Here is a 19,690-nt window from a genome sequence, read left to right on the forward strand (position 1 = left end):
TCTGTGGCTGAAGTGCGTTCTCGATTGCTTCCGTCTTTGCGTTGGTGGGCCTGATGCCGTCCGCCGCAATCCTCCTTCCCAAGAACTCCACTTCAGGCGCCAGGAAAACACGGTTGAGTCGACTAAGAAACTTCTCCACGTTCTGCAGGTGCTCGACTGTGTTCCGACCTGTGACCAAGATGTCGTCCTGGAAGACCACGGTGTGCGGGACCGACTTCAGTAAACTTTCCATGTTTCTCTGGAATATCGCCGCCGCTGATCGGATTCCAAATGGGCATCTGTTATAAACAAAAAGACCTTTTGATGCATGTGAGGGCCTTCGATGATTCCTTCAGTTCCAGCATCATGAGGGCTGAAGTTAGATCCAGCTTCGTGAACATCTTTCCTCCCGCCAGCATTGCAAAGAGGTTGTTGGTCTTTGGTAGTGGCTATTGGTCCTGCAGGGAGAAATGATTGATAGTTACTTTGTAATCGCCACAGATTCTGATCGTGCCGTCTCCCTTGAGGACTGGGACAATAGGACTGCCCCACTCACTGAACTCGATCGGTGAAATGATGCCCTCTCTTTGCAGCCGGTCTAACTCGATGTCTACCCTTTCGCTCATCATGTACGGTACTGCTCTCGCCTTGTGATGGATGGGTCGCGCCCCCGGAATTAGGTGGATCTGCACTTTTGCTTCTTGGAATTTCCTGATGCCTGGTTCGAACAGCGAAGGAAATTTGTTTAAGACTTAGGCACATGAAGTGTCGCCAGCGGACGATAGCGCTCGGACGTCGTCCCAGTTCCAGCGTATCTTTCCCAGCCAGCTCCTGCCGAGCAGCATGGAACCATCGCCCGGTACCACCCAGAGTGGTAGCTTATGCACCGCTCCATCATAGGAGGCCTTTACAGGAATCAGTTCTTTTGTGTAAGTTCTTAGTTTTGTGCGAATTGGAGTTAAGACTAGCCTTGAGGCCTTGTTGCACCACAACCTTTCGAAAGTCTTTTTGCCCATGATGGACTGGCTCACGCCCGTGTCCCGCTCCATTGACACCGGGAGTCCATTTAGTTCAACATTCAGCATTATCGGCGGAAAATTCGTGGTGAATGTGTGCACCCCATGTACCTCTGCCTCCTCGATCCGAGGCTCTGGTTTGTTGTGTTCCTCCGTGGATCTGTCCTCCTCTGAAACATGGTGGTTTGCAGGTTTAACAGGCTTTGCAGCTCGCCTGCGTACTCGTTGGAAGTGTCCCATTGTTCCACAGCCCTTGCAAACGTACTCTTTGAATCGGCAAGAATTTAAACGATGATCAGCGCCAACAAGGTGTTAATGGCCTTGCATTCATCACCCTTGATAGTGGATTCTGAATCATCTGCGGACGTGCAGCTGCAGGTATGTGTGACCTACCCTGTATGTTACGATTCGAAAACAACATCATTTTGTTCACAGTACTTGTAGCAGCACTTGTATGCTGAGAGATTTGCTTCGTATTGTCACTGGTGGCAATGAACGCTTGGGCTATCCCTATGGCCTTACTCAAGGTTGGGGTCTCTACAGTCAAAAGTTTGTGAAGTATCACCTCATGGCCAATGCCAAGTATGAAAAAGTCTCTGAGCATGTGCTCGAAATGTCCTTCAAATTCTCAATGTCCTGCAAGGCGTATTAGCTCAGCGACATAACTCGCCACTTCCTGGCCTTCAGGCCTTTTGTCGGTGTGGAACCGGTACCTCACCATCAGAACGCTTTCCTTCAGGTCCAAATGCTCTCGGAGTAGTGTGCACAAATCATCGTACGATTTCTCCATGGGTTTCGCTGAAGTGAGCAGATTCTTCATGAGGCCATACGTTGGTGCCCCACAGACGATAGGAGGATCACCCTTCGTTTGGCAGTGCTCTCTTCCCCATCTAGCTCGTTGGCCTCGAAGTATTAGTCGAGTCGTTCCACAAAAGTTTCCCAATCATCTCCCTCCGAAAATTTCTCCAGGATGCCAACTGTTCTCTGCATCTTTGGGTTCGCTGTCTGTATCTTGTTGCCAGTTGTTGTCTATGGAGAAAGAGTCAGACTGAACACTGTGAGTTCAGAGTAAAGTGTGACCTTAGTCTTTTATTGCAGGTCTCCAGAGTGCCTCTCCAACCTGTGAAGCCTCCTTAAATATCTGTGCTCCTAAGGAACTCCAGGGGATGAGCCCTCTGGTGGCTGTAGAGAGTAAATACAAGTCCACATATATAACATGGCTGGTGGAATCAGGTGAGGTATGGTAGTTTTCCTTGCCATGATCAGGGAGATGGGACAATGCCCTCACACCTTTTTATGTTGTGTTGTGCTGCCGTATGAGCAGTTGCTCCTGGCACCTTCTGTTTGGCAAGAGCTGCAACCCAGGTTTGTCAGTTCTTTACCAGCTCGTGACTCTCCTCCTTGGGGGAGGAGGGAAGGTGAGTTTAAGGGTTGATTTTGCTGTGAGATAAATTGCTCGACATTTGACGATTGAAGCATAGTTGATGCTTTGTGACATTCTCAATAATCCCATACTTGATGCTGGCTACTCTACACTACTCCAGGGCACTATTGATGGTTGAGCAAGCAGCCTAGCTCATTGATGGATCTGTAGAGGCAGACATGTCCTGGGATTCTTTCCACATGGCTCCAGACAGCCCTTCAAGGCGGTACACTGAGTAGAGTGGTCCTAGGTAGCAGGAAGCTGACCAGCACTGCTGGTAAGGTGTGTAATTTTAGCTAGTTATCATAGAATAATAATGATATTGGAAATGAGATTTGAAATTATATTTAAAATAAAATTCGGAGAAATATTAAATCAACTAATCAAACTCAGAGGATAAAACCCTTGGTATGGACAGATTGCGGCTGCGCATTTTAAAATAATCTAGGGGCGAGATAGTAGAGGCACTATTACACATATTTAATAATTTGTTACAAAAAAGAGTAGTGCCAGAGGACTGGTATATAGCTAATGTTATATCTATATGTAATAAGGAAAATACAACATGTCCAGGGAACTACAGACTAGTCAGCTTAACATTGGTGGTAGGAAAAATAATGGAATCCCTCCTAAAAGAGAAAATAGAAAAACATCTAGAAACCAAAAATATTATAATGAATAGTCAGCATGGATGTCAAATGGGAAAGTCTTGCTTGACCAAATTCATTGAATTCTTTGAAGAGGTAACAGAGAGAGTAAACAAGGATAATGCAGCGGATGTAATATATCTAGATTTTTAAAAGACCTGCGATAAGGTACACCACTATCATCATCATCATCATCATCATCATCATCATCATAGGCAGTCCCTTGAAATCGAGGAAGACTTGCTTCCACTCTTAGCATGAGTTCTTAGGTGGCTGTACAGGCCAATATGAGAACCACAGTCTTTGTCACAAGTGGGACAGACCGTGGTTGAAGAAAAGGGTGGGCGGGGAGTCTGGTTTGCCAAACGCTCCTTCCGCTGCCTGTGCTTGATTTCTGCATGGTCTCGGCGATGAGACTCTGAGCTCAGCGCCCTTCCTGATGCACTTCCTCCACTTAAGGTGGTGTTTGGCCAGGGACTCCCAGGTGTCGGTGGCGATGTCGCACTTTATCAGGGAGGCTTTGAGGATGTCCTTGTAACATTTCCGCTGCCCACCTTTGGCTGGTTTGCTGTGGACGAGTTCCGAGTAGAGCGCTTCCTTTAGGAGTCTCGTGTCTGTCATGCGAACGATGTGGCCTGCCCAGCGGAGCTGATCAAGTGTGGTCAGTGCTTCAATGCTGGGGATGTTGGCCTGGACGAGGATGCTAATGTTGGTGCTTCTGTCCTCCCAGGGGATTTGTCGGATCTTGCGGAGACATCCTGGTGGTATTTCTCCAGCGACTTGAGGTATCTCCTGTACGTGGTCCATGTCTCTGAGCCATATAGGAGGGTGGGTATTACTATGGCCCTATAGACCATGAGCTTGGTGACAGTTTTGAGGGCCTGGTCTTCAAACACTCTTTTCCTCAGGCAGCTGAAGGCTGCACTGGATACAGTGTTGGATCTCGTCGTCAATGCCTGCTCTTGTTGATAGGAGGCTCCTGAGATAAGGGAAGTGGACCACGTTGTCCAGGGCCGCGCCGTGGATCTTGATGACTGGGGGGCAGTGCTGTGCAGTGAGGACAGGCTGGTGGCGGACCTTTGTCTTACTGATGTTTAGCGTAAGGCCCACGCTTTCGTACGCCTCAGTAAATACGTCGACTATGACCTAGAGTTCAGCCTCTGTGTGTTCAGCATTGGCGACAGAGGTTGGGGTGGTTTTGGGGGTGGTTTTGGACCTGGCCTGGAGACGGCGAAGGTTGATCAGGTTCCCACTGGTTCTGTAGTTTAGTTCCACTCCAGTGGTGGAAACTCCAGCCCTCCAGAGAGTGAATAAACTAATGAATAAGGTTAGAGCATGTGGAGTCAGGGGGACGAGTAGCAGAATGGATAGCAAGCTGGCTTCAAGACAGAAAGCAGAGAGCAGGGGTAAAGGGTAGCTATTCAGAGTGGCAGAAGGTGGGACAATTTGCTTAAAATTTATATTAACGAATTAGACTGTTCCAATACAGCTACAACACTGGCATCTATCCGACAATGTGGAAAACTGCCGAAGTATGTCCTTTCCACAAAAAGCAGGACAAATCCAATTTGGCCAATTACTGCCTCATCAGCCTACTTTCAGTCATCAGCAAAGTGATGGAAGATGCCGTCGATAGTGCTATCAGATGAACTTACTCACCAATAACCTGCTCACCGATGTTCAGTTTGGGTTCCGCCAGAACCACTCGGCTCGGGACTTCATTACAGCCTTGGTCCAAACATGGACAAAAGAGCTGAATTCAAGAAGTGAGAGTGACTACCATTGACATCAAGGCAGCATTTGACCAAGTGTGGCATCAAGGAGTCCTAGTAAAATTGAAGTCAATGGGAATCAGGGGGAAAACTCCACTGGCTGGAGTCATACCTAGCACAAAGGAAGATGGTTGTGATTGTTGGAGATCAATCATCACAGTCCCAGGACATGGCTGCAGGTGTTCCTCAGGGCATGTCCTAAGTCCAACCATCTTCAGCTGCTTCATCAAGAACCTTCTCTCCATCAAGGTCAGAAGTGGGGATGATCGCTGATGATTACACAGAATTCAGTTCCATTCAGTTCCAGAAAATGAAGCAGTCCATGTCCACATGCAGCAAGACCTGAATGACATTCAAGCTTGGGTTGATAAGTGGCAACTAACATTCGCATCATGCAAGTGGCAGGCAATAACTATCTCCAACAAGCGAGAGTCTAACCACCTCCCTTAGATATTCAATGGCATTACCATCGCCAAATCTCCCACCATCAACATCCTGAGGGTTACCATTGACCAGAAACTTAACTGGACCAGCCACATAAATACCATGGCAACAAGAGCAGGTCAGAGGCTGGGTATTCTGCGGCAAGTGTTTCACCTCCTGACTCCCAAAGCCTTTTCACCGTCTGCAAGGCACTAGTCAGGAGTGCGATGGAATACTCTCCACTTGCCTGGATGAGTGCAGCTCCAACAACACTCAAGAAGCTCGACCCCATCCAGAACAAAGCAGCCCACTTGATTGGCACCCCATCCACCACCTTCAGCATTCATTCCCTCCACCACTGGCGCACCGTGGCTGCAATGTGTACCATCTACAAGATGCACTGCAGCAACTTGCCAAGGCTTCTTGAGCAGCACCCCTCCCCCAAACCCGCGACCTCTACCACCTAGAATGACAAGGGTAGCCAACGCATGGGAACACCACCACCTGCAAGTTCCCCTCCAAGTTACACACGATCCTGACTTGGAAATATATCGGCGTTCCTTCATCGTCGCTGGATCAAAATCCTAGAACTCCCTCCCTAATAGCACTGTGGGATTCCCTTCGCTGCAAGAACTGTAGTGGTTCAAGAAGGCAGCTTACCACCACCTTCAAGGGCAATTAGGGATGGGAAATAAATGCTGGCCTTGCCAGCGATGCCCACATCTCGGAACAAATTTTTTTTAAAGTCTAGAACACAATTTCTAAATTTGCGGGTGACACCAAATTGGGGGGATAGCCAATACTGGAAGAGGACTACAACAAATTACAGGAGGACATTAATAAACTTGCAGAATGAGCATATAATTGGCAAATGAATTTCAGTATAGAAAAGTGTGAGGTATTACATTTTGGTAAGAAAAATCAGGAGGTCGCATATTACATGGAAAATAAGAATCTAAATGGGGTAGAGGAACAAAGCAATCTGGGAATACAAATACACAATTCACTAAAAGTAGCGATACAAGTTAATAAGGCCATTTAAAAAAAAACAAGCACTAGGGTTTATTTCTAGAGGGATAGAATTAAAAAGTAGAGAATTTATGCTAAACTTGTATCGAACCTTGGTTAGACCACACTTGTAGTACTGCATACATTTCTGGTTGCCATATTATGAAAAGGATATGGAGGCACCAGAGAGGATGCAAAAAATGAATAATAAGGATGATACCAGAACTGCAAAGTTCTACCTATCGGGAAAGGATGAACAGGTTGGGTCGTCTTTCTCTTGAAAAGAGAAGGCTGAGGGGTAACCTGATAAAGGTCTTTAAAGTTAGGAAAGGCTTTGATAGAGTAGACACACACAGTGTGTTTCCACTTTTGGGGAAGAGCAAAACTAGAGGCCATCAATATAAGATAGTCACCAAGAAATCCAATAGAGAATTCAGAAGAACATTCTTTATCCAAAGAGTGGTGAGAATGTGGAACTCACTACCACAGGGAGTGGTTGAGGCAATTAATATAGATGCATTTAAGGGGAGGCTAGATTCACATCTGAGGGAGAAAGGAATAGAGGGTTATGCTGAATGAGGAAGGATAGGAGGAGGCTCAAGTGGATAAACGGCGCATGGACTGGTTAGGTCGCATCGCCTGTTCCTGTGCTGTATATTCTATCTAATTCCAAGTAGTTAATCTCCTCCAGTACCTCTATTGCCTTGGGGGTTCCTAAACCTTGAATATTGCCGATCTGCATCTAGGTTCTCTGGTCTTGATTAAGTACAGTGTGTCCCTATGGAGAAAGTGTGCACTCTTATATCAGCAAACAGAAACTTTCCTTGTGTAGATTACTCAGTCGGCTGACTTGGACACTTTTAAGCACAGTGGTTTCGGCTATATCTCAGACATTGGCTGAACTCTCAAATAATTGTCGTGTTTCAGTTAATGTGCCTTTTAGTATGGGAAATAGCTGTGCAGGTACTAACATTGTTGCATGTAGTGTTGGCTGAGGTTAGTTGCATTGTGATGGAGTTTGATCACCTGATCTTGGGTGGTCGTAGTGTGGGGTTGATTGTAATGCTGGAGTTTGGTGGTTCATAGCATTTTGAGTCTGATTCTGAACACAAGACATTTAAAACAGCAAAATTCACCACCTTTCCTGTGAAGAACTGAAGGAATCTTTCATTGATAGATTATGGTACTTTGTATAATTAATTTCTTTTCTCTGCTTAGGATTCAGTACTGGGCGGGGAGGATTGAACAGGAGTTGGATCGAGTAGTCCGTCAGGTCAGCGGGATTCAACAGCTCAAAGCGGTAAGTGTTACAAATTCAACATCTGTATTGGCTGGTATGTCAGATGCTGTGTATTTCCTACATTATAACAATGACTACGCTTCAAAAGTACTTTATTGGCTGTGAAGCTCTTTGAGGCATTCTGAGGTGTGATATAAACCAAGTGTTTTTCTTTGTATGGTCTGAAATACCAGGGATTCTGTATTGGCTGGCATGTTGGGTATTGTGAAAAGAAAAGCATACAAAAATGCAATTTAAAAAAAAGCACAGATCTTGGCGAATGGGAAAGATACTAAGAACAGCAAAGGGTGACAAAATAGATAGCAAGAGCTATAAAAAGAGTAGGAAAATAAACTTGTAAGGGATATCAAAATCAACACACATTTTTTACAGTTATATTGGGGAAAAGAAGGTGGTCAGGAGCAATGTTGGCCCCGTGAAAACCGATATCGGTAATATTGACAATGATAAAGAAATGGCGGACATGTTGAATAATTACTTTGTGTCAGTATTTACAGTAGAGGAAGAAGATAGAATGTCGGACATCCCAAGGAAACTAATATTGAATCAGGGACAGGATTCAACATAATTAATGTAAGAAAAATAACAGTATTGAAGAAAATAATGGCACGAAAGAGTGACAAATATCCAGGACCAGATGGTTGCAGATTCCTGAACTATAATCTTCCAAGGTTCTCTTGATTCAGGAACCGTTCCTTTCGATTGGAAAATTGTGAATGTCACTCTGCTATTTAAGAATGGTGACAGTGGGGAACTAGGGAATTATAAACCAGTTAGCCTAACATCTGTTATTGGGAAATTGCTAGAATCTATAATTAAGGATAGGGTGACTGAACATCTTGAACATTTTTAGTTGATCAGAAAGAGCCAGCATGGATTTGTGAAAAGTAGGTCATGCCTGACAAACCTGATTGAATTTTTGAAGAGGTAAAAGTAGTGGACAGGGGAATGTATATGGATGTTATTTATATGGACTTGCAAAAGGCATTTGTTAAAGTCCCTCATAAGAGACTGTTAACTAAGGTTGAAGCCCATGGAATTGAAGACAAATTATTGACCTGCTTAGGAAATTGGCTGGGTGGCAGGAGACAGAGAGTAGGAATAATGGGCAGGTACTGCTGGGGGATTATAAGCAGCTAGGGGCTAAATTAAAAAGCACAGCCACAAAGGTGGTAATCTCTGGATTACTACCTGAGCCATGAGAAAATTTGCATCGAGTAAATAAGATCAGAGAGATGAACACGTGGCTCAAAGATTGGTGTGGGAGAAATGGGTTTCGATTCATGGAGCACTGGCAACAGTACAGGGATAAGAGGGAGCTGTTCTGTCGGGACAAGCTTCACTTTAACCAGGCTGGGACCAATGTCCTGGCGAATCAAATAACTAGGGCTGTAGATAGGGCTTTAAACTAAATAGTGGGAGGGGGGGAGGGTGGGTGGCGTGGTGAGAAGAGATCAGGTGAGTGGAAATTTAAAAAGTCAAAGAGAAAGGAGAAGGCAACAGTGCAGGGTAGCGATAGGGGTAATGATAACCAGAATGTTTCAGGAAGGGATAGAGCGCATAAACATAAGAGTGCATCAGAAAGTGGGGTCAGAGTAGGGAAAAATGGTAAAAAGACAAAATTAAAAGCTCTTTATCTGAATGCACGCAGCATTCGTAACAAGATAGATGAGTTGACGGCACAAATAGAAATAAATGGGTGTGATCTGGTAGCCATTACAGCGACATGGTTGCAAGGTGACCAAGGCTGGGAACTGAATATTCAGGGATATTTGACAATTCGGAAGGATATACAGAAAGGAAAAATAGGTGGGGTAGCTTTGTTAATAAAGGATGAGATCAGTGCAGCAGTGCGAAATGTTATTGGCTCAGAGGATCAAGATGTGGAATCAGTTTGGGTGGAGATAAGAAATAATAAGGGAAAGGAGTCACTGGTGGGAGTAGTCCACAGGCCCCCGAACAGTACCTAGACTGTAGTACAGAGTATAAATCAAGAAATAATGGAGACTTGTAAGAAAGATACGGCAAGAATCATGGGTGATTTTAATCTTCATATTGATTGGACAAATCAAATTGACAAAGGTAGCCTTGAGGAAGATTCATAGAATGTATTCAGGATGGTTTCTTAGAAGAGTGATCATAGCATGGTTGAATTTCAATTTCAGTTTGAGGGTGAGAAAGCTAGGTTGTATTTCCTGGAATTTAGAAGTTTAAGGGGTGATCTGATTGAAATTTTCACGATATTAAGGGGAACAGATAGGGTAGATAGAGAGAAACTATTTCTGCTGGTTGGGGATTCTAGGATTAGAAAAATTAGAGCCAGACCTTTGAGGAGTGAAATTAGGAAACACTTTTACACACAAAGGGTGGTAGAAATTTGGAAATCTCTTCTGCAAATGGCAATAACCCTAACCCTAGATTGATAGATTTTTGTTAACTAAAGGTATTAAGGGATATGGACCAGATGGAGTTAGGTCGCAGATCAGGCATGATCTCATTGAATGGTGGAATAGGCTCGAGGGGCTCAATAGCCAACTCCTGTTCCTATGTTGTGTGTTGCTGACAAATCATTTTTTTTAATCCTGCAAGACAGGATAAATCTGCATTTGGATAGGCAAGGATTAATTAGGGACAGTCAGCACGGATTTGTTAAGGGAAGATCGTATTTGACTAACCTGATTGAATTTTTTGAGGAGGTAACCAAGAGGGTCATTGAGTGCGTACGATGTAGTATATATGGACTTTAGCAAGGCTTTTGATAAGGTCCCACATGGTAGACTGGTCATGAAGGTTAAAGCCCATGGGATCCAAGGCAAATTGACAAGTTGGATCCAAAATTGGCTTGGAGGTAGGAAGCATAGGGTAATGATTGATGGATGTTTTTGTGACTGGAAGGATGTTTCCAGTGGGGTTCCACAGTACTGGGTCCCTTGCTTTTTGTGGTATATTCAACGATTTAGATTTGAACATAGGAAGTATGATTAAGAAGTTTGCAGATGACACTAAAATTGGCAATGTGGTTGATAATGAAGAGGAAAGTCATGGGCTGCAAGAGGATATCAATCTACTAGTCAGATGGGGAGAGTAGTGGTAAATTGAATTTAATTCAGAGAAGTTTGAGGTGATGGACTTTGGGAAGGCTAATAAGGAAAGGGTATACACATTAAGCGGTAGGCCACTTAATAATGTAGATGAACAAAGGGACCTTGGAATGCTTGTCCACAGATCCCTGAAAGTAGCAGGGCAGGTGGATAAGGTGGTTAAGAAGGCATACGGAATGCTTGCCTTTATTGGCCAAGGCATAGAATATAAGAGCAGGGGGAATTATGCTTAAATTGTGTAATACTTTGGTTAGGCCACAACTGAAGTACTGCGTGCAGTTCTGGTCACCGCATTATAGGAAGGACGTGATTGCACTAGAGAGGGTGCAGAGGAGATTTACTAGGATGCTGCCTGGAATGGAGAATCTTAGTTATGAGGACAGATTGGATAGGCTGGGTTTGTTCTCATTGGAACAGAGGAGGTTGAGAGGAGGCCTCATCGAGGTGTACAAAATATTGAGGGGCCTGGACATAGTGGATAGTTCCATTGGCCGAGGGGGCATAGTTTTAAGGTGGTTGGTGGAAGGTTTAGAGGGGATTTGAGGGGGTGGCTTCTTTACACAGAGGATTGTGGGGGATCTGGAACTTGATGACTGGAAGAATGGTGAATTCCGTATCTTTTAAGAGATGGTTGGATAGGCACTTAAAGTGCCGTAACCTACAGGGTTACGGACCTAGAACTGGCAATTGGAATTAGACTAGATAACCTTTTGTTGGTCGGCGCAGATATAATGGTAAGTACTGCAGGGAATAGAATATGGCCAGGGTGATCTCCTGGACTAGTTTTGATCACCTGGATGGGTCGGAGAGGAATTTTCCAAGATTTTTTCTCCCTAAATTGGCCTGGGTTTTTCTGTTTTTTTCCTCACCCAGGAGATCATATGGCTCCAGTTGAGGTGGAGTGTAGAATGTTTCAGAATAAGGGGTGTTGCAGTGGTGTGGGGTGGACTGGTTGGGCTGGGTGCTCTTTGCCTTTCTGTTATTGTTCATGGGTTTGTATGTAACCTTTCGGGCTGCTGACGAAGGGCCGTGCGGCTCTTCTTCGCTGGCGCAGACATGATGGGCCGAAATGGCCTCCTTCTGCGCTGTAAATTTCTATGTTTCTATGTGCATGTTACTGGCATGGCCATTGCTCATCTCTAATTGCTCGTGAGAAAGTGGTGGTGAGCCACTGCAGTCCGTGTGCTGGTGATACTCTTACAGTGCTGTTAGGGATGGATTTCCAGGATTTTGACCCAGTGACAATGAAAGAATGGTGATATATTTCCAAGTCAGGATACTGTGTGACTTAGAGGACTTTGTCGACTGGTATGTCGGGTATTGTGAGTCGGCTGGTATGTCGTGTACTGTGAATCGGCTGGCATGATGGGTACTGTGAATTGGCTGGTATGTCGGGTACTGCTACTTGGCTCAGGCACTGTCAACCAATGTAGCAGGTCCTGTGTTTTGGCCATTTAGTTTTTGTGTGTCACTTCAGCATGTGGCAGATATACTGTGATCGCATAACTAGAGGACATTAACTTAAATAACTCCGTACTTCTGTATTATCCACACCTTTCCGACTTCAATCGTGTCCTTTATCCGATGAAATACAGTTCAGTTATGTGAGTATTTCATAATCAGAAGCCCCGGATCCTAGAATCATCATCTTTCCAATGCAATTTTGTGCTTTCGATGGTTAGATACCCAAAATTCCTTACGACTCTGGCTTCACTAAATTGTAGCAATTTATACGTAAATGTATAAATGGGTAGATACAATCGTCAGAAATCAGACCCAGATCTTTTTCTCCCATTGTTCATGAAGCAGAGTTAGAAATGATTGTGACCATTCATTAAAAGTTAACGTAAGACTCATACCATGGATAACTTCCATGCTCCATTTTCCAATGTGCATTTATACATCATCTTTAAAGTCTATCTGCCATTCCTCAGTTTATTTGCTTAATTGGTCCAGATGCTATTAATTGACCTTGCACTGCTCATCTGGTCACTTTGTTTGATTTAATATGATCAACAAATGTTACGAGATTACCAGAAGCCACCTCTTTTGTAGTCACGTATAAAACAGATCCCTGCAGAACTTCGCTGCTCACTATTTCCCAGACAGTGGTTCATGAATAGAAAGCAGAGAATAATGTGGAGATGGACAAGCTTCTTTTCAATCCAGCTGTCTAATTTTCATAGGCGGTAATCATATTTTAAAAGCCTCATACAAGTTGAACCTCTCTGGACCTGACTGGTGCCGAAACAGAGAATTTTCCGAACCAGGGGAGGTCAGTGCTGGTGAGGAGAGGCAGGGAATGTTGGTGATTGGTCATTTCTCTGTCTGTCTCAGGTCTGACGCCCCTTCGCTGCACCGTTAAATCCCACAATTCCACAATGAGGAAGCAGAGTGAGGTGCTGGGCAGTACGAGAGCGCTTAACAGCGAGTTCCAAACCCAGGCCAAAGCGGCACTTCCGCCGAACCACGGATGTTTCCGGACCGGAGAGTCCCAGACCTGAGACGTTCAACCTGTTTAAGGATCTTTATCAAATATTTTCCAAGTATCCTCAGCAGTTATATTCACTGTTTCACACTGTACGATCCTAGGTGATGTCAACAGGCGATTCAATGATAATGATGCCGGAGTCAAACTGTGCTGAGCTGACACATGTGCACAGATGCACACGAACATTGCGAGCATACACGCACACAAAGACGGGCTCACTCACGCACACACACAAAGACAGGCACTCATGCACACACATGCACCCATGTACAGATGCAAACACACACTAGCACAGATTGTTGGGTTGCTACCAGTAGTGCAAACCTCTGGCTTTTCTGTTTTCCCTCACTTGCTGGCAGCTCCACCACCACCACCACCATGACTCAGATTGCTGATTCAACCCTTGATGAACCCTTCTAGGTCATTGTGCATTAAGCCAGCTTGGGAAATTCTTTCTAATCAACTCATCTATGCTGGCAAAGCTGAGAAAGCTCCCATCTGCTGTGGGTTTACAGATAGGAGATGCATCACTGGTTTCTCAGTGGGGCCTCACAATTGCAGTATTAGCTCCAAATATGATTGTATTTAAATGTCTTCACCATTGGTTACTGTGGGATGTCTCTCTCACAGCTTATTAATGTATATTTGCTGATAGGCTGCTAATTAACAGCTTGTTTGGTTTCTATAAGTAACTAGCATTATTAAGACTTCCAATTGGTCACGGCTACAGAAATTTATCACCCGACAAGCACCTCGAATCTCATCTTAGATGTAAATATATCCATTCCTCTCAGAAGGGGGAGTTCCAAGATGTTTTTCTAATGTATAATGTTTAAATTCAAATAGTCTCTCTCTGCCCTTGCTGAAGCTGTCATCTTGTAGTGGTACAACATGCACTGTGACAGTTTATGGACTCTGTGGCAGATTGGCTGTACTGTATTACCAGCATTGAATATGCATGACATACAGAGGGAGAGAGATGATTGTGGGCTCAACCTCCAGAACCTCTCTCAGCCTTGTGACTGACCAGTAGGCAGAAATAAGCCAGGTGTTGGGTTTGTTTTTCCAGCTGAGATAGGAACCAGGAGTAGGCCATTCAGCCCCTTGAGCCTGTTCCACCATTCAATTAGATCATGGCTGATCTGTATCTTAACTCTGTCCGCCCGCCTTGGTAACCAATAAAAATCGATCAATCTTAATTTTGACATTTTCAGTTGACCCCCAGCTTCAACAGCTTTTTGGGGGAGAGTTCCAGATTTTCACCACCCTTTGTGTGAAGAAGTGCTTCCTGACAACACCCCTGAATGGCCGAGCTCTAATTTTAAGGATACGCTCCTTTTTTCTGGACACACCCACCAAAGGAAATAGATGGTGCACATTCTGTTTATATAGTGATCTGGCTCGATTGTCTGACCAAAACTGATGGATTACGATGTGCTGAGTACCCGAGGCCAGTAATTTGACAATCATTAACTGGGGTCAAAGTCTCTGGAGTGAAGTGGTGTATTGTGGCAGTCAACTGTGATCACGGTGAAATTAATGGTATAGACAGTAACACTCTGTGTAAAACTTATGATCCTAAGTTCAATGCCCAGTCCCTTTTGATCTCAGCCTGGGTGGTATTGGGTGCAATACATTTGTGCTCAGCTTCACTAAGGTAGCGGAATCGGCCAGTATACTCACCTCTACTGAGCTCTATCCAGTGACACAGTAGGTGTGGAGACCAGGTGAGGAGAGGATCGGACACAAATGTGATGCCACTTATGGTCCAGTAGCCCACGATGCTCACTGTCCACGCTCTCAAATGAAAAATGGTTGCTTAGCCAAAATTCCACAGATATATCATGTGCCTGTGGAACCGTAGAAGTTAATTCAACAAAAATAGGGGTGAAATTTGCGGGGAATTCGCCCTCCCCACCTCCCGAAAATTTAGCCCGGACCAAAAGCAGGAATTCTGGAGTGCAGACACTCGGGACTTGCATTGCAAACCACACCTTGGCCTTGCACATTTCTTCATAGCCTATGTGTCACATATACCTTGTACCCCTAGCTGCCTTGATATATTGCCCGTACCACCCTGCATACTGCCACTTGCAGAGCTACTGATGTTGGAGTGAGGAAACCACAAGGAGCAGGTGGTGATTTCCCCCTCTAGCTTCCTGTCACACCTCCGTGCGATAGTCACAGTGAAAGCAGCTGAAGAATGTCCCCGTCCCCGTCCTCCCCCCATCCCACATGCTGCCGGATCAGGTCTGGCGCAGCCCCCCAACAACTTCTCAACAGTGCTGCTAAACCTTGGACGTTGAGCTCAGTAGCATCTTGTCGCACAGGGCCACTAACCAGGTAAGCCAGGTGTGTCTGGAATTGGCGGCGTGTAGCAGATGGCAGATCTTTTCTGCACGTACTGGTCCGTTAATTTAATGATGCAGTGATGATCTCCCCCACTGCTGCTCGCTGAGCTGCTGTTCTATGCGGTGCCAGGCTTTCTTCACTCTGGCACTGCACCAACTGTAGCAAGTCCAGAAAAGCCTGCACACCAGGCAGTGTATCAGCCACTCTGCACCTGTAACTCCACACTGCCATGTACTCTTTGTCACAAACACTTCTTCCCAGCAGGGCTCCCCTTCCTGTTTATCTCTCTGCTGCCTTTCTTTTACTGTACCTTTTACTTCAGAGACTTGAACACAAAAATCTAGGCTGAAATTCCAGTGCAGTACCGAGGGAGTGCTGCACTGTCAGGAGGTGCCGTCTTTCAGATGAGACGTTAAACCCTCTCACGTGGACATAAAAGATTCCATCGCACTATTTTGAAGAAGAGCAGGGGAATTCTCCCCGGTCTCCTGGCTAATATTTATCCCTCAATCGACATCACTGAAAATGGATTATCTGGTCATTATCACATTGCTATTTGTGGTATCCTGCTGTATGCAAATTGGCTGCCACGTTTGCTACATTATAAGATTACACTTCAAAAGTACTTCATTGGCTGTAAAACACTTTGAGATGGCCTAAAGTTGTGAAAGGCGCTATATAAATGCAAGCCTTTCTTTTAATATTCCCAGTTGCCTCTCTTCCTTTGAGCTGGGTTACTGTCCCACAAGCATCTGTTCTCCATGTGCATCCATAGCAATTGGGTGTTGCCCGACTGTTTGACCGTGGAAGTCATACAGGGCAGGTCCGACCCTTTCTGCAGATGTCCGCAAACAAGAACCTCTAGCAGGGATCACTGGATAGCAGTCGGAAGCAGGAACCCCTGGCTGACTTTAAAACTGTTCACCTCTCTAGCCCAGAGTGTCTGCAATATCCCTATTACTACTCTGACTGAGATCACATAACTCAAATGCAGGCTGGTAATCGAAACTGGACCATTACTCTTCGTTTGCATGGCTGAGTACCACAGTTGCCTGCTGGGGAGCTCTTAAATTGTAGGCTTTGTGGACACTCACATATTTAGTTGAAACAGTTATTATCATGTTCACACTGTTTGCAGTGGCGGTGTCGTCAGCTACAAAGGCACTACGCTCTAGAATTCCCTCCCGAAACCTCTCGGCCTCTCTCTTCCTCTCTCCTCCTTTAAAACAAATCTCTTCGACCAAGATTTAAGTCACCTGCCCTAATGTTTCCTCATTTGGCTCATTATAAATTCTGTGCCTGATTGCGCTCCTCTGAAGCAGCTGGTTAAGCCAGTGACTAACTACAAGCCAGGAAAGCCCAAGGTTCAATTCCTGTCTGTGCTGAGTTAGCTGGTCTCAACTGGCACAAAAGGTTAGTATGCAGGTACAGCAAGTGATCAGGAAGGCTAATGGAATCTTGGCCTTTATTGCAAAGGGGATGGAGTATAAAAACAGGGAAGTCTTGATGCAGTTACACAGGGTATTGGTGAGGCCACATCCGGAATACTGCGTGCAGTTTTGGTTTCCTTATTTACGAAAGGATATACTTGCTTTGGAAGCAATTCAGAGAAGATTCACTAGGTTGATTCCAGAGATGAGGGGGTTGACTTATGAGGATAGGTTGAGTAGGTTGGGCCTCTACTCATTGGAATTCAGAAGAATGAGAGGTGATCTTATCGAAATGTATAAGATTATGAGGGGCTTGACAAGGTGGATGCAGAGAGAATGTTCCCACTGATGGGGGAGACTATAACTAGGGGGCATAATCTTAGAATAAAGGGCCACCCATTTAAAACTGAGATGAGGAGAAATTTCTTCTCATGGTTGTGGATCTGTGGAATTCGCTGCCTCAGAGAGCTGTGTAAGCTGGGACATTAAACGATAAGGGAATAAGGGGTTCTGGAGAGCAGGCAGGGAAGTGGAGCTGAGTCCATGATCGTATCAGCCATGATCATATTAAATGGCGGAGCACGCTCGAGGGGCCGTATGGCCTACTCCTGCTCCTATTTCTTATGTTATTATGTACAACTAGCCCCAGCACTTCTGTCAGGGAAGTGAGAACCCACCACGGTTCCCATTCCTGATTGCTTTCTCCGCTGGAAGTGTCCAGGGACCCAGCACCATCAAGAGTTGTGAGGAGCAGTCCTGCGGATCGCAACAAGAACACACTGATCTGTGGCATCCAGGTTATGAGGGAAACTCTCTTGCCTCCTCACTTTTCCACTCGTACTTATTGCAGTCATGACAGGAAATGCCAGAAAGGTTTACATTGAGCAGAAAATTCACAAAAATACCGACTTAATAAGATCTTAGTGACAGATGCAGAGCAGCAGGGAGCAAGGGGTGCTGTGTATCACAGCTACATCAGGTGAGAACTACTTAAACCAATTAGTTAGATTATCTGTCAGTCTCCCAGTCCCCTGGATCATGTTCTAACTTTGGATCCAGGTTACTGCTTGTGTGGGTGTAAGTGAGAAGGTAAACATATCCAAGTGATAGATCTACAGCGACCCTGCCTCCAGCTGTTTACCATCTGAATTTTGTGCAGTCACTTGTCATTATGCAGCGAAAAGAGTAATAATATTGACAGTGAGAGACCTGCAGTGACGTGACCCTGACGGACCCGCAGTGACGTTGACCCTGACAGACCCGCAGTGACGTTGACCCTGACAGACCCGCAGTGACGTTGACCCTGACAGACCCGCAGTGACGTTGACCCTGACAGACCCGCAGTGACGTTGACCCTGACAGACCCGCAGTGACGTTGACCCTGACAGACCCGCAGTGACGTTGACCCTGACAGACCCGCAGTGACGTTGACCCTGACAGACTCGCAGTGACGTTGACCCTGACAGACCCACAGTGTCATTGACCCTGACAGACCCGCAGTGACGTTGACCGTGTCAGACCCGCAGTGACGTTGACCCTGACAGACCCACAGTGTCATTGACCCTGACAGACCCGCAGTGACGTTGACCCTGACAGACCCACAGTGTCATTGACCCTGACAGACCCGCAGTGACGTTGACCGTGTCAGACCCGCAATGACGTTGACCGTGTCAGACCCGCAGTAACGTTGACCCTGACAGATCCGCAGTGACGTTGACCCTGACAGACCCGCAGTAACGTTGACCCTGACAGACCCGCAGTAATGTTGACCCTGTGAGAAACATAGAAACATAGAAAATAGGAGCAGTAGTAGGCCATTCAGCCCTTTGAGTCTGCACCACCATTCAATATGATCATGGCTGATCCTCTATCTCAACACCATATTCCCGTTTTTTCCCCATACTCCTTGGTGTCTTTTGTTGTCTAGAAATCTATCTATCTCCCTCTTAAATATATTCAGTGTCTTGGCCTCCACGGTCTTCTGTGGTAGAGAATTCCACAGGTTCACCACCTGAGTGAAAATATTTCTCCTTATCTCGGTCCTAAATTTCCTATTCAATATCCTGAGACTGTGACCCCTTGTTCTAGACTTCCCAGCCAGGGAAAACATCCTCCCAGCATCCAGTTTATCCAACCCCGTCAGAATTTTATACGTTTCAATGAGATCCCCTCTCATTCTCCTAAACTTTAGTGAATACAGGCCTAGTCGACCCAATCTCTCCTCATACGACAGTCCTGCCATCCCAGGAATCAGTCTGGTGAACCTTTGCTGTAATGGCAAGTATATCCTTTCTTAGGTAAGGAGACCAAAACTGCACACAATATTCCAGGTGTGGTCTCACCCAGGCCCTGTATAACTGTAGTAAGATATCCTTGCTCCTGTACTCAAATCCTCTTGCAATGAAGGCCAACATACCATTTGCCTTCCTAACTGCTTGCTGCACCTGCATGTTTGCTTTCAATGACTGGTGTCCCTCTGTACATTGACACTTCCCAAGCCATCACCATTTAAATAATACTTTGTCCTTATGTTTTTCTTATCAAAGTGGATAACTTCACATTTATCCAAGTTATACTGCATCTGTCATGTGTTTGCCTACTCACTCAACCTATCTAAATCGTCTTGCAGTGTCTTTGCATCCTCCTCACAACTCACAATCCCACCTAGTTTTGTGTCGTCGGCAAACTTGGAAATATTACATTTGGTTCCCTCATCCAAATTATTTATATATATTGTGAATAGCTGGG

At 45.3% G+C, this 19,690-nt stretch overlaps 1 protein-coding gene across 2 annotated transcripts in view; it reads left to right on the plus strand.

Annotated features, from left to right (window-relative positions):
• LOC139277400 (voltage-dependent calcium channel subunit alpha-2/delta-2-like) overlaps nt 1-19,690 on the plus strand; it is a 1,881,585-nt gene that overhangs the window by 65,989 nt on the left and 1,795,906 nt on the right. For both annotated transcript variants that reach the window (XM_070895823.1, XM_070895824.1), the window contains exon 2: nt 7,487-7,568. In XM_070895823.1, coding sequence (XP_070751924.1) covers nt 7,487-7,568 — 82 coding nt within the window. The remainder of the gene's footprint in view (nt 1-7,486; nt 7,569-19,690) is intronic.

This window comes from Pristiophorus japonicus, chromosome 12, assembly GCF_044704955.1.
Source record: "Pristiophorus japonicus isolate sPriJap1 chromosome 12, sPriJap1.hap1, whole genome shotgun sequence".
NCBI classification, from domain to species: Eukaryota; Metazoa; Chordata; class Chondrichthyes; family Pristiophoridae; genus Pristiophorus; species Pristiophorus japonicus.